At 43.8% G+C, this 14,742-nt stretch overlaps 1 protein-coding gene across 3 annotated transcripts in view; it reads left to right on the plus strand.

Moving 5' to 3' along the window:
• The window catches only part of XRN1 (5'-3' exoribonuclease 1), a 231,974-nt gene that overhangs the window by 32,835 nt on the left and 184,397 nt on the right, over nt 1-14,742 (plus strand). For all 3 annotated transcript variants that reach the window (XM_079777345.1, XM_079777346.1, XM_079777347.1), the window contains exons 2-3: nt 1,590-1,822; nt 14,024-14,121. In XM_079777345.1, coding sequence (XP_079633471.1) covers nt 1,590-1,822; nt 14,024-14,121 — 331 coding nt within the window. The remainder of the gene's footprint in view (nt 1-1,589; nt 1,823-14,023; nt 14,122-14,742) is intronic.

Below are 14,742 nucleotides of genomic sequence, written 5' to 3' on the forward strand. Positions count from 1 at the left end.
GAAACCGGTGTGGCTCAGTGGATAGAGCATCGGCCTGCGGACTCAAGGGTCCCAGGTTCGATTCCAGTCAAGGGTATGTACCTTGGTTGCGGGCACATCCTCAGTGGGGGGTGTGCAGGAGGCAGCTGATCGATGTTTCTCTCTCATCGATGTTTCTAACTCTCTATCCCTCTCTCTTCCTCTCTGTAAAAAATCAATAAAATATATTTTAAAAAAATAGATCACATTTATATTTTCATTGAGGGTTTTCAGATTTCTTGAAACAGTAAATCTTTGATGTATTTTTAAAATCTCATGTTTACAGTAGTCATTTCAGTTGAGTCTGTTATTCAGTAAGGGCATTTAAATTTTTTATGTGGTATTTAGCACAAGTGGTTTTTAACTGAAATATTTTATAGTTTTATTGATTCAGAGACCAAAACTTTTCACAACATCCTCCCCCACAAAAAAAACACACACAAAAAACAAAACTTAAAGGTATGTCATTTTCTCAATAATAGGAAAATATATTGTTACCTGTGCATTTGGTAAAACTTGAATAACTGTTTCAGAGTTGGTTCTCATTAAGTTTACACAAGGAAAGTCTATTAAGCTTGAAAATTCAAAATACTTTTCTTTAGTATATAATACAGACTACTATAAAAATCATTTAGTTACACTAGATATTGCAGCTATTAAGTTACGTCCATTTTAGTTCCTGGTTAATATATATTTGTTTCAGTAGTGTCTCCTTGTTCCAGACATTTAAACAGAGGAAAAATAAATTTATGTAACCAAAAATAAATTTAATAAAATTAATATAACCAAATTAGTGACTCTATTTTAGTGAAACCAAATATACAGTAAAGCTTTAAATCATTTGTAAAACCTTTTCATAATCATGTACACACAGCTTTTTTATATAAATGGGCACTACAGTATTTATCCATTCATAGAGAAAATTGAGGTTTTGAGAGTTAATGTCCAACAGTAGGAAGAAAAGAAACTAATATTTTGCATACCAAATGAACCGAGCACTTTTTATGGTGTTTTCCCAGGTTATATTATTTTAAATAGATAATTTCCTGACAGTAATTTTGATCAAGCTATTGGTACATTATGAACGTAACCATATAATATCTTACCAGTTCTGTGTTTTTTTCCCCTTTATTTTCTTTATTCAAATGTGGTTGTTCACTATTTTTATATAATAACTAGAGGCCCGGTGCACGAATTCGTGCATGGGTGGGGTCCCTCGGCCTGGACAGTGATTGGGCCAATTGGGGCCATTTGGCCCAGTCCTCATCAGGGCGATTGGGGCTGGCCAGCCTGGGGGAGGCACCGTGGGAGGTTGGCCGTCCACAGGAGGTTGGCTGTGGGAGCACACTGACCACCAGGGGGCAGCTCCTGCATTGACCTTCTGCCACCTGTGGTCAGTGGGCATCATAGCTACCATCCCGTTGTCCGGTCATAATAGTCACTTAGGCTTTTATATGTATAGGTAATGCCCCAATGTCCTGCTTTTTATTGGCTGCTTTGCCCAGTCTCTTGGATATTCATGGTTGATTATAATAATGATCTTAATATTTTTATTTTTATTTTTTTTTTAGATACCTGAATTTGACAACTTGTACCTGGATATGAATGGAATTATACATCAGTGTTCCCATCCTAATGATGATGATGTTCACTTCAGAATTTCAGATGATAAAATCTTTACTGATATTTTTCACTACTTGGAAGTGTTGTTTCGCATTATTAAACCTAGGAAAGTGTTTTTTATGGCTGTTGATGGTGTGGCTCCTCGAGCAAAAATGAACCAGCAGCGTGGAAGGCGTTTTAGGTAAAACATTCATGTTTTATTTTAGGATACTATTTAGATTAATAAAATATGTTATTTTAATGATAACTGACTTAACACAATGCATCTTCTGTTCATGTTTCTTTTTTCTTAAATTTCTCCAGAAATGAAACTATACTTATAATGTACATTTTATCAATTAAGTAAACAAATTAGTAATTCAAGTGAGGTGTCATTTTTCAAAGCCTGTTGAAAGGTTAAAGTCGGTGGTGTGCAGGCAGGCTAAATAGCTATCTCAGGTGGTGAATAAAGAAAAATTGAATTTATTTAAGGAAAAGGGGTTGGGGAATGGGGATATCCAAAGGAAAGGGCTACACATCACTGAGCCAAAGGGTATTGGGTCCATGATGACAGCAAAAATGTACTTAGGACAGTGAAACAAAGAAAGGCATAGAGGAAGCAATAGGAAAACTTAGCCTGGGCTGCTTTGGCTCACTGAGAAGTCAGAGAAAAGGGGGCTTTGGAGACAGGTTCAGGGGGTTAGCCTGGGACGAGCTGCTGCTGCCCATTGCTCCCCTGGTTGCAGGTCTCATGGGATCCCTTTAGGGTTGGGTTTACGTGCCTGTGGGCAAATGGGCAAGGGTGTGCTCCTTGGAGGAAGAGTGTGCACCTGGGTTCTTTGTCCTGAGCATATTTATCTTTCTTGCAGGTGTCAACCTTATGGGAGGGTCTTAATAGAATATTCATTAGCTTTCCAGGTGTGCTTTTTCAGGGTTGTGATCTCCACTGATTGGTTGGTGCCAGGGCAAGGGGTCCTGCATCACTTGTCTGGTTTTGCTCCTTTTCTGGGCCTGGAGCTGAGATATAACTGAGACCTAGATGTTATCTTTAGGGAGAAAAAGGTCAGGGGTCCAAACTGCCTGACCAGTGATAAGCTAGGCAAGGTTCTTGTTTTGCCGGTTTTGCCCCTTGCTAGGCAATCGGGGCTTTCTGCCCTGCTGAGTTTCTGTACCTGACCCATCATCCTTGCTCTGCTCATGTCTAACACCTGTGTTGGGCTCTATAAAGTTATTCTGTTGTTCCCTCACAAATTTTTCAAACATCTTATTGATAATTTGCAAATGGTAGTAGCCAAGAAAGCTTCTATAGTAGTATGTCTTGAGCTAGGAAACTGCAGAATTATCTGAGAGATTGTCCTAATCAGAATATCATTGCTATTTTAATTTAATTCAACAAACATTTGTTGAATGCCCAGATTCTGGGCTATCTGCTGACTCTGAGCATGAGTCCAGGACAAATGAGTCTAGAAGGTGATTGATGGAGTGTGAGAAGAGAGCTGAGTTAGGACATTTGATGTACAGGGTGGGGCAAAAGTAGGTTTACAGTTGTTTCTATGGGAAATAATACATTAATAAATAATAATACAACAATCTGTAATAATAAAACGTAATATGCTAATTAGACCAGACAGCTGAATGACCTTCTGGACGAAGCTGGGGCTGCGAGGGCCAAGGCAAGCTGCAGTGGCTGCAAGGGCAGAGCCGTCCCTTGCACGAATTTTGTGCATCAGGCATCTAGTAAACTGTTTTGCATACTCACAACTGTAAACCTTCTTTTGCCCCACCCTATATTATCAGCCCTGTGAGTTGGATTGTAGAAGTAAAAGGATGAAAAGAGGTTATACACACACAGAGGACTTAAAAGTCAAAATCCTGGACCTGTGAAATATTTCTGAATAACAATGAGAGCCTGCTGTGACCTTGGTTGTGAGTAGCAGAAGTAAAGTTAAGAGGGTTATTGGAATTGAAGGAAAGAAACCCTGAGTTTAGCATATTTAATGGATCATTAGCATAATGAATCCTTTACCACTGTGGCAAGTAAAGTAGTCCAAAGGGCACCTGTAGAGTCAAATGTGGAAATCATCAAGGAACTTGAGAGTATGTTGGAAGCTCCCAGTGAGAATGGGAGGAGGATGGTCAAAAGTACTGATTTAAATATCAAAAGAGAAAAAAATACTGAAGATAATGGAACCTCTTGAAATCTTTGAACACAAGGACTATCTCTTACTAAAATGTAGATTCTCAAATACTGTCCAAGACTTTTAACCTGAATCTCTAACAATTGGGCCCTGAAAACCATTTTTACCAGACTCCCTGGTATATGTTAAACTAGTTTTGGGGAACTACTGGGCTGGAAAATGTAGTGTTGAGAAAAAGTTATATAAACCCACTGTATCAGTCAGTATTCAGTTGAAGGTAATAGAATTCTAGCTATTTTAAGCAGAAAGGTCTATAATAGAGAGAATTAGGTGCCTATAAAAGTTCTAAGAGCCAAAAGGGTGAGAATGTAGGTGAACCTTCAAGAATGACTTCCAGAACACACCATACAATTGATCCACCAGTAGGTGGCACTGCTGCTACCACTGAGGAAGGTGAGTTCAGAGGCCCCACCAGAAAAGGTGGTTCCAGGAACTTACTTACACCTTTATTGTGTTTCAGAGATTAACAAACTACCACCTGAGCTTTTGGCTCCAAGAATACATTGCTTTAGTTAAAATTCAGTAATCAAGACGCTAACACTGAATCTGTTAGCTCTAGAGCCCCAATGCACCTGCTCCATCTGTAGCAAAAAGCAGATGCCCTGCACCTTGCTTTTCAGCACCTACTAAGTTGCTGAATATTGAGATATCTTCTACTGATGAAACACACACATACACACAACTCCAGTATCTCAATTGGCATGCAGACTGCACACCGTTTTGGAGGCATCTGACTGATAAAATCTATGTAATGTCCAGAAACCTCACTGCAGGAAAGCACAGGAGTTTAATTTTTTCAGCTTTCCAACCACTCCAGTATGAGAAGACCAAGTAAGAATGGAATAGATGATGAGGACCAGTTCACCATCGCCACCAAACACATGCACTAAATGCTGTGCTGGCGTCGAGTGCTCCAAGTGCCCCAACCCCCACGTAGCAGTTTCTCATTCTCACAGCGACTGCTTTCTCCATTCAGAATCCTTCCACATCTCCTACTCACTTTAAAATCTGCTGTCTCTGGCTTTCATCCCCACCATGCCACTGAAGCTAACAAGATTGCTAATAGAATCCTTACAGGAAAATCTAAAGAATAATTCTGTACATTACTTAATTTTTCTACAGTATTTTAATAGAGTTGACCTATCTTTTTTGAACTTCCTTTCTGTTATGTAACCACACACTGACTGCACATTCTTAGTCTCCTTGTTATCCTCTCTTCCTCTGCTTATACTTAAATATTGATGTTTCTTAAGGTTCTATCCTGGGTTCTGAATGATCTTATCCAATGACTTTAATTACTGTGTCTGTACTGAGGACTCTCGAATGTATCTTTCTGGTAGATATCTCTCCAGAGCTCTCTATATATCCATATTCCTGCTAATTGTTTCTTTTTGGATACCACAGGTACATTTCAGGTTTAACATGTTCAGAACTGAACGAACTCCTCTTTGCCTTAAAACTGCCTTCAGTCTATCTTGCCTATTTCTTTTTTTAAAAGTTTTTATTGATTTCAGAGAGAAATAGAAACATCAATGATGAAAGAGAATCATCTCATCAATCTGTTTCCTCCTGCACACCCCCTAATGGGGACCAAGCCCACAACCCTGGCATGTGGCCTGACCAGGAATTGGACTGTGACCTGCTGGTTCATAGGTCAATGCTGAACCACTGGGCAACACAGGCTGGTTATCTTGCCTATTTCAGTGAATGACAACACCATTCAAATAGCTGCTCAACCCAAAAGTCCAAGAGCAATTTGGTATTCTTCCTGTTCTTCATTTCTCTTTATCTGATCTCTTAAAAATTCTTCATATCCATTTACGTATTTTCATCTTACTGCTACTATCTGAGCTTAGGCCACCATAATCTATGACCTAGATTACTTTAATAGTCTTACCTTGTGCCTTGGCCAACATTCTATTGTAACCACATTAAACATTATGGCTGTTTAATTTTTTGTTTCCCTACTAGAGTTTCTCTTTTATTATATGCCAAGAATTTGGCACATAGTAACAAATAACCATTTGTTTAACCTAGGAGTGAAGGGAAGAAAAAAAGGACAGAACGGCCTTCATTGGAGAGATTACAAATGAGTTGATATCTTAAGAGCTTTTGTTACATAGAAGGGGTTGGTAAGAGAGAAAGGTTAAATATGAAGAAAAGTTTGTTTATCACAGAAATAGAATTCCACAGGGCACAGTAACAAGGCTATAGAAAATGTACGTAAAGCAGAGTTTCCTAATGTATATGCCATGTAGCATGCTGATGTGCCACAAATGGGTTACAGGAGAAACTGGACGGTAGCTGGGATGCTTCTGTTCAAACCTAGGTTCCTTTGACTCTAAAACTCATGTTCTTCCTAGGAAATCTGATTGCCCTAAATGTGAGATGATTTTGACAACTATTGCCATTCATTTTATTAAGCTTTTATTTTAAACTAGAGTCCTGGTGCACAAAATTCATGCATGGGGGGGGGGGGAAGGATCCCCTCAGCCCAGTCTTCACCCTGTCCAATCAGGAACCCTCGAGGGATGTCCAACTGCCGGTTTAGGCCCGATCCTGGGCCCAAACCGGCAGTCAGACATCCCCCCCACAATCGTGGACTGCTGGCTTCTAACCACTCACCTTCCTGCCTGCCTGATCACCCCTAACTGCCCTCCACCTACCAGCCTGATTACCCCTAACAGCCTCTGCCAGCCAGCCTGATCGCCCCTAATTGCCCCCCCCCCCCGTTGGCCTGGTCACCCCAACTGCCACCCCTGCCAGCCTGATTAACCCTAACTGCCTCTGCCTGCTGGCCTGATCGGCCCTCACTGCCCACCCTGCCAGCCTGGTCACCCCTAACTGCCTGTCCCAGTTTCTCCTTTAGGGACGTAAGCACAGGTGACCAAGGGTGCCTCAGCCAGTCTCTAAACAGATACTGACACGTACGACCCAAGGTACTTACTTAATATTGACCGAGCATAAATTACACAGGAGACAGACATGCAATGCAGGAATCACTCACGGTTTATTTACCAGAGTCCTGGTGGTTTCCAGACCTCGGCAGGCCACCCGGGGATCCGCGCCGACAGACACACACACTGGACGTTGGACGTTGCAGCTGCGGCTCGGCGTCTTGTTTGAGGCCTCAGATTCCGGCTCACTGTTTGGACTCACAGTCCACGGCAGAGCTTGGGCAGATTGCAGAAGGGGGATGGAGAGTGACCATCTGTGGAGGAGCAGAGCAGCCTCTCTGATCTTCCTCTGGTGCTTCCTCTTTTTATGTGCCCAGATGGGCGTCTTCAGTGTGTCTTATCAGCGGGTCCCAGGAGCCTTGCATATCTGGTTTTACATATGGGGAGCAGATCACTTTATCTATTTTCTACATACAGGCCACTCAGGGGTGTTTATCAACCTGTTTACATTACATTCAATACTTTTTAACATCACACTTTAATATCACACTGTAATTCCACACTTTGATACTTATTCTATATTATTCTTATCACTATTACTATAACACTGCCCCCCATGCCAGCCTGGTCGCCCCATGCAGCCTGCTGTTCAGTCGTTTCGTCATCCCTCACTAACCCCTCTACTGGCCTGGTTGCCCCACTCAGTCGTTTGGTTGTCCCTCACTAACCCCCCTGCTGGCTTGGTCGCCCCACACAACCAGTCGTCCATGCAGTGGTTTCGGTCATGATGGCCCCTGGCTTTTTATATATATGGATGATTTTATGAGGAAACCTAGATATACATTACAATTTTATATTTACATAATACTAGAGGCCCGGTGCACGAAATTCGTGCATGGAGGGGGGGTTCCCCCAGCTCTGCCAGCACCCTCTGCAGTTTGGGACCCCTACACCTTTTTCTTATCTAGCTAACCTCTTCACATTTAAAAAATTAACCGAAATATTACCTACTCTTGGAAATCCTCTTTGAACAAATGTCTTTACAATCTGTATTAAGTATTTTCATAGTATATCATTCTTTTTCTTTAACAGCTACTTAGAGTGGATGCAATGTGGTTTTCATTCTTGCATCTGAATTTTTTCTTCTTGCTCTTGTAATAGCAAAGCTTATCCAATTTACATTTGCCCTTCAAGGGCTTATATTTGGTTCAGTTTCTAGTTGGCTCCCTGCTTTTTTTTTAAGCAATACATTTGGGTTGTGATAGTAAGCCTCACTTGTAATCAAGCCTGTAGGTCTCTCTATCTGAATATTTCTGTAATACCTATCACTTTAGCATACCAGAGATTGTGTTCATTTATAGAAAATAACAATAAATGTCACCTGATCATTTGATCTTCTAGTAATATTTTATAGCAAGATGTGTTATTCTAGTAATTTAACTATTACAAAACTGAGGCGTACAGAAGTAAATTACGTTGAACAATAAAGAATGACTCAAATATCAAAGCACGGTACACTTAGGGCCTCCCTTGTCCTGTGCCTCAGATATCATAGCGTAGTACACATGGAACTCAGCTTCCTTTAAAATAGGAAGGGATGCCATACTCATGAAGCAGCTGATTTTTATTTAAGGGCCTCACTTGTTCTGCACCTTTACAGAGGGGTGAGTAGGGGCTGAGGGAATTTGAGGAAACCCAGACAGAATTCTCCTCCTAAAAGATTTTGCTAAGCTGGCGACCAGGACCGCCGGGCATTTGTCCAATTAAAACCCGGACACACAGCAATAACAAAGGCACTGGTCTCCTACTGCTAATGCATAAGGATCAAACCCCAGACTGCAGGAACTCACCCCCGCAGTCAGGACCAGGCCGCTGGGTAGACCTGGGCTGGTGCTCCTAACTCTGGGGAGAGGGAGACTTCCCATGGCTGCAGGCTAGAGGGGAACAGGTCCATAGCGCAGGTTGGTCAGCGGAGCAGCTTCTTAGCCTGGGATTGCAGGGCAGCTTGGCCAGGCTCTGGCTGGCCTGTTCACCCCATGATCGCAGGTCAGCTCGGCCTGGCCTGTTCTCCCCATGATTGTGGGGGTAAGCTTGGCCTGGCCTGTTCACCCAATGATCGCAGGTCAGCCCGACCTGGCCTGTTCTGTTCTCCCCATGATCGTGGGTCAGCTCGGCTTGGCCTGTTTGCCCCATGATCACGGGGCGGCTTGGACCCGGGCTCTTCACTCCATGATCATGGGGCGGCTTGGACCCGGGCTCTTCGCCCCGTGATTGTAGGGCGGCTCTGCCTAGCCTGTTCGCCCGGAGATCGCGGGGCGTCTTGGACCCAGGCTCTTCACCCCATGATCGCAGGTCAGCTCGGCCTGGCCTGTTCTCCCCATGATTGTGGGGGTAAGCTTGGCCTGGCCTGTTCACCCAATGATCGCAGGTCAGCCCGACCTGGCCTGTTCTGTTCTCCCCATGATCGTGGGTCATCTCGGCTTGGCCTGTTTGCCCCATGATCACGGGGCGGCTTGGACCCGGGCTCTTCGCCCCGTGATTGTAGGGCGGCTCTGCCTAGCCTGTTCGCCCGGAGATCGGGGGGCGTCTTGGACCCAGGCTCTTCACCCCATGATCGCAGGGCAGCTTGGACCTGGGCTCTTCGCCCCATGATCGCGGGGCGGCTTGGACCCAGCTCGGCTTGGCCTGTTCTCCCCGTGATCGCGGGGCGGCTTGGACCCAGGCTCTTTGCCCCATGATCATGGGGCGGCTTGGACCCGGGCTCTTCGCCCCGTGATCGCGGGGCGGCTTGGACCCAGGCTCTTTGCCCCATGATCACGGGGCAGCTTGGACCCGGGCTCTTCGCCCCGTGATCGCGGGGCGGCTTGGACCCAGGCTCTTTGCCCCATGATCACGGGGCGGCTTGGACCCGGGCTCTTCACTCCATGATCACGGGGCGGCTTGAACCCAGGCTCTTCACTCCATGATCATGGGGCGGCTTGAACCCGGGCTCTTCGCCCCGTGATTGCGGGGCGGCTTGGACCCGGGCTCTTCGCCCCGTGATCACAGGGTGGCTTTGACCATGGCTCTTTGCCCGCAATCGCAGGGCTGCTTGGACCATGGTTCTTTGGCCCACGATCGCCGTGCGGCTTGGACCCAGGCAGGTGGTGTGGCGGCTTGGTAGGGCAGGGTGCAATGCCTCCTTCCCGGGTCCAAGCCGCCTGACGCTGCCTGCCCGGGTCCCCATCTCACTTGGATCCACTGGTGGCTTCAGGCGCTGCCCCCCGCTGCCTGCCCATGTCCCCAACTCCATCGGCCGCATAGGGCCTCTGCCTCCACCGCCTGCATATGCAAATTCACCCGCCATCTTTGCTGGGTTAATTTGCATATCACTCCTGCTTGGCTGTGGGCGTAGAGAAGGTACGGTCAATTAGCATTTTTCTCTTTTATTAGTGTGGATTCTTAGAGATCATGTTAATGTGCTTCTTGTTTGATATTATTAAATGTATATACAAGGTGAGGGTAAAATAGGTTTACAGCTGTTCATATGGAAAATAATACAATAATTAATAAGTAATAATACAGTAATAAACTTTTTTACATACAACTATAAACCTACTTTTGCCTAAGCCTGTATAATGAAAGTTTAATGCTGAACTTTTGAGCTTGTTCTCAGGATGAATTTTCTGTTTAATAGTGATAAGAAAAGAATTACTTGCCCTGGCTGGTATGTCTCAGTGGATTGGGTGTCCTCCTGGGTACCGAATGATTGCTGGTTCGATTCCCGGTCAGGGCACATGCCTGTATTGTGGGCTTGATCCCTGGTAGAGGGCGTGCAGGAGACAGCCAATCAATGTTACCCTCTCACCTTGATGTTTTTGTCTTCTCCCTTCCTCTCTCTCTCTAAAAATTAACAAACTATCCTTTAAAAAAAAAGGGATTACTTTATAATAAGTATTTGTAATCTTCTGTCAGTTTTATACTATTACAATGTTGTCGTAAGAAACATTTAAACCTGTAAAGAATTTTTGTGAGTTTTTTTATTTTTTTATCTCTGTTGTTGAAAGTATTACAAATGGCCTCCTTTTCCCCCCATTGACTCCTTCTAGCCCACCCCTGCCCCTTGCCCCAGGCCTTCACCACACTATTGTCCGTGTCCATGGGTTTTGCATATCCTATCTAATAAAAGAGTAATATGCAAATTGACCATATTTCTGCTACACCCACAAGCCAATCAGGAGCAAATATGCAAATAAACCCAACCAAGATGGCTGCTGGCCACAGAGAGCAGGAGGGAGGCTTGGGTTTCCCAGGCAATGGAGGAAGCCCAGCTTTCCGCCTGCCCTTGCCGACCTAGGCCTCCACTCAAGGCTACAAAGTTTCCATTTTAGAAGGTAAACAAATCCAAACAGAAATGGCGGCAGCCACAGAGCTGGAAAGAGCAGGAGGCTAGGGTTGCCCCCCGCAATGGAGGAAGCCAAGCTTTCCACACACCCTGGCTGGCCCAGGCCTCCGCTTAAGGCTACAAAGTTTCAATTATAGAAGATACATAAACCCCAGATACCAGGGCCTCTGCTTCTGTCAGCAGGGGCCGTGGCCAGCCTGCAAACCACCACAGGCCCTTTGCCCAGGCCGCCCCACGCCCGAAGGGAACCCTCATCCTGATCCGGGGCACCCTTCAGGGCAAACCAGCTGGTTCCCACCCATGCACCAGGCCTCTATCTTACCTAATAATAGACAAACATGTAAATTGACCGTACTTTCGCTATGCCCATAGCCAATCAGAGTGAGTATGCAAATTAACCCCCAAAAAAAGATGGCGGTTAATTTGCATACATATTCGCTGGATCACAGGGAATGGAGTCTGCGATCCATCGCAGGGAGCTGGGGGTCCGCTCCTGCAATCCATCACAGGGAGCTGGGGGTCTGCTCCTGTGATCGATTGCAGTGAGCTGGGGATCCCCTGCCCAAGGGGTGTTGTCTGCGATCACAGGGAGTTGGGGGTCCCCTGCCCAGGCCTAAAGCTTTGGCCAGAGGCTTTAGGCCTGGGCAGGGTCCCGGTTGGTGTGAACTATAGAGGAAACACCTTTTCTGACTGCACATTGGCTAAGCTTCCTGTATGCCACTGGTAATATTCTTAGTAACTTGGGTAATAAGAATCCAAAAAGGTGATCTAGGGTTTTTCCACCACACTTCTGGAGAAAAAAACGAAGGTCCGCTGCTGGAGGGCTAAGAAATGTCATATCCTGCCCTAGCCGGTTTGACTCAGTGGATAATGCCTCGGCCTGCAGATAGCAGGGTCTGGGTTGATTCTGATCAAGAGCATGTACCTAGGTTGCAGGCTCCTCCCTGGCCGGGGCCCAGATCAGGGCTCATGCAGGAGGCAACCAATCAAAGTGTTCCTCTCACTTTGATGTTTCTCTCTGTCTTTCCCTTTCTCTTCCACATTCTCTAAAAGTCAATGGAAACATATCCTCAGGTGAGGATTAAAAAAAGAAGAAAAGAAATGCATATCCTATGACAGACACATCTTGAAAATACCTAAAGAAAGTTGTCATTTTTTCTTGGTGAAGGGACTGGAGTCGTGTTGATGAAAACACCTTGGTGGCTGCGGTGACTGGCAGTGGCTGCAGCAGCAGGGTGATGGGGCTGGTGCCTTCCCCTGATCAGCCCGGTTGCCTCCCACAAAGGGAGGCCTAAGCCGTCAGTAGGACATCCTCTGAGGGCTCCCAGTATGTGAGAGGGGGCAGGTTGGGCTGAGGGACCCCATACCTCCAGTGCACAAATTTTGTGCACCAGGCCCCTAGTATGCATATAAGTTCTTTGGTTAATCTCTTCCCCTCCACCTTCACCTTCCCTCTGAGATTCATCAGTCTGTTCCATGCTTCTATGCCTCTGGATCTATTTTGTTCATCAGTTTATTTTGTTCATTAAATTTCACATATGAGTGAGATCATTTGATACATGTCTTTCTCTGGCTGGCTTATTTTGCTTAGCATAATACTCTCCAGGTCCCTCCATGCGCTCTCAAAGGGTGAGAGATCCTTCCTTTTTACTGCTTCATAGTATCCCATGGTATAAATGTACCACAGCTTTTTTATCATTTTCATCTATTGATGGTCATTTGAGCTGTTTCCACATCTTAGCTGTTGTAAATTGTGCTGCTGTGAACAAACAAGTGCATATATTCTTTCTGATTAGTGTTTTGGGTTTCATAGGATATATTCCTAGAAGGGGATCACTGGGTCAAATGGCATTTCCCTATTTAATTTTTTGAGGAAATGCCATACTGTCTTCCATAATGGCTGCACCAGTCTGCATTCCCACCAGCAGTGCATGAGGGTTCCCTTTTCTCCACATTCAGGCCAGCACTTGTCATTTGTTGATGGTAGCCATTCTGACAGGTGTGAGGTGATAATACCTCATTGTCGTTTTAATTTGCATCTCTCTGATGATTAGTGACTTGTAAGATTGAGATAATGCTCTGATTGAGAGAGTGCTCAGGATAATGGCAGTTTTCCACCTTATTTAAATCCTGTGTATGTAGATGAAAAGGGGCTACATGCTAGGTAACTTGACAAGCTCAGAGAAGGCCTGCATGGTGGCCTTGCAAAGTTGGAGACCTAAAGTAACCACAAAGGATGGTCTAAAATTAAAACTTTTTAACCAAAAGCAGTTTATGGTAAGTAGTCATGTCCCAGGCTGGCATCTTCTTTGACAGAGGTCAATCTTTACCCTAACTGAGCCTCTCTATTGTCTTTTTGCATATATGATAACATATCATTGGAATGTCAAAGTAGTTTTCTTTTTTCTGGACCCCTTAAAGCACAAGCACAGCTATCCTGTACCCATCAATATAAAAGAAATATGTGTCTATCATTTTGCTTTTTATCCAATCCCAGAGGTTTCCCTGCTTTGCATTTTCCCACCTCCCTAATCTATCACCAATGGATTTCACGTAACCCACATACGTCTTCCCTTTTGATTGTAATGTATAAAACAAGGTGCAAAACTGCCATTCGCTGGAGCATTATCTCAGTCTGTTGAGATTTTGTTCCTGGTAATTGTCGACAGTTTCAAATAAACTCATAAAAATTTTTCACAGGTTTGAATGTTTTTTACTTTGACAGTGTTCTACTTCTATAGTCCTTATAAAAAAAAATTCTTTAAAAACAAACAGTCCTGAGACTGAAAACTTGTATTGTTTTGAACCTTAAAATTGATGAATTAGTATTTTAGTTATAAAAGCATCTCATAACAGTTTACTTTATAAAAATATCTTTGCTTTTTCCCAGAAAGTTTAAGATATTTTTCCCCTTTTCATTTAAGGTCAGCAAAGGAGGCAGAAGACAAAATAAAAAAGGCAATAGAAAAAGGAGAGACTCTTCCTACAGAGGCCAGGTTTGACTCCAACTGCATTACACCAGGTAATTCCCTAAGAGATTGAAAGTGTAAGTTTTAATTTTTGAAATATGTTTTTTCTGGCCTTTATGTATTTTGTCTTTAGGATTCCATTTGCTTTATTTTTTTAATTGTGTCCTCATGAGATGGTTTGGTCACCTTGGTCATAGTGCTCTTGTGAAAACCCACTGTAGGGATTAGTAGATGTTGATAAGAGCAAGTGTAGACTGGACTCTTCAGATGCACAGAATTTCAGATCTAAAAGGAACTTATAAGGTTCGTCTTACTGCTGCCATTTATTTGTATGAAAAAGTGAGGTGTGGCTCATCCAGGTTTATGTAGCTACCTTGTTGTGTTCCAAATAAGAAACCTATTCTTCTAGTTCAGAGTGCTTACTACTTTACATCTGATAAGCATGTAAGACTTGTATGACTTTAGGATAAATGAATTTACCAGTATTACAAGTATAATTTTATATTCAGCAACATACTCTGTACTTCCTAGAGCTTTGTCTGACAATATAATCCTTTGCTTTAAAAAAAAAAATCTTAAAATTTTACTTTCTCATGAATTATTTACTAATTCTGATAATTTTCTTTTTCATTAAGTGCCCTAATCACACATTGCTTGATTTCATAACCAGCTTT

Source organism: Cnephaeus nilssonii, assembly GCF_951640355.1.
Source record: "Cnephaeus nilssonii genome assembly, chromosome: 7".
NCBI classification, from domain to species: Eukaryota; Metazoa; Chordata; class Mammalia; order Chiroptera; family Vespertilionidae; genus Cnephaeus; species Cnephaeus nilssonii.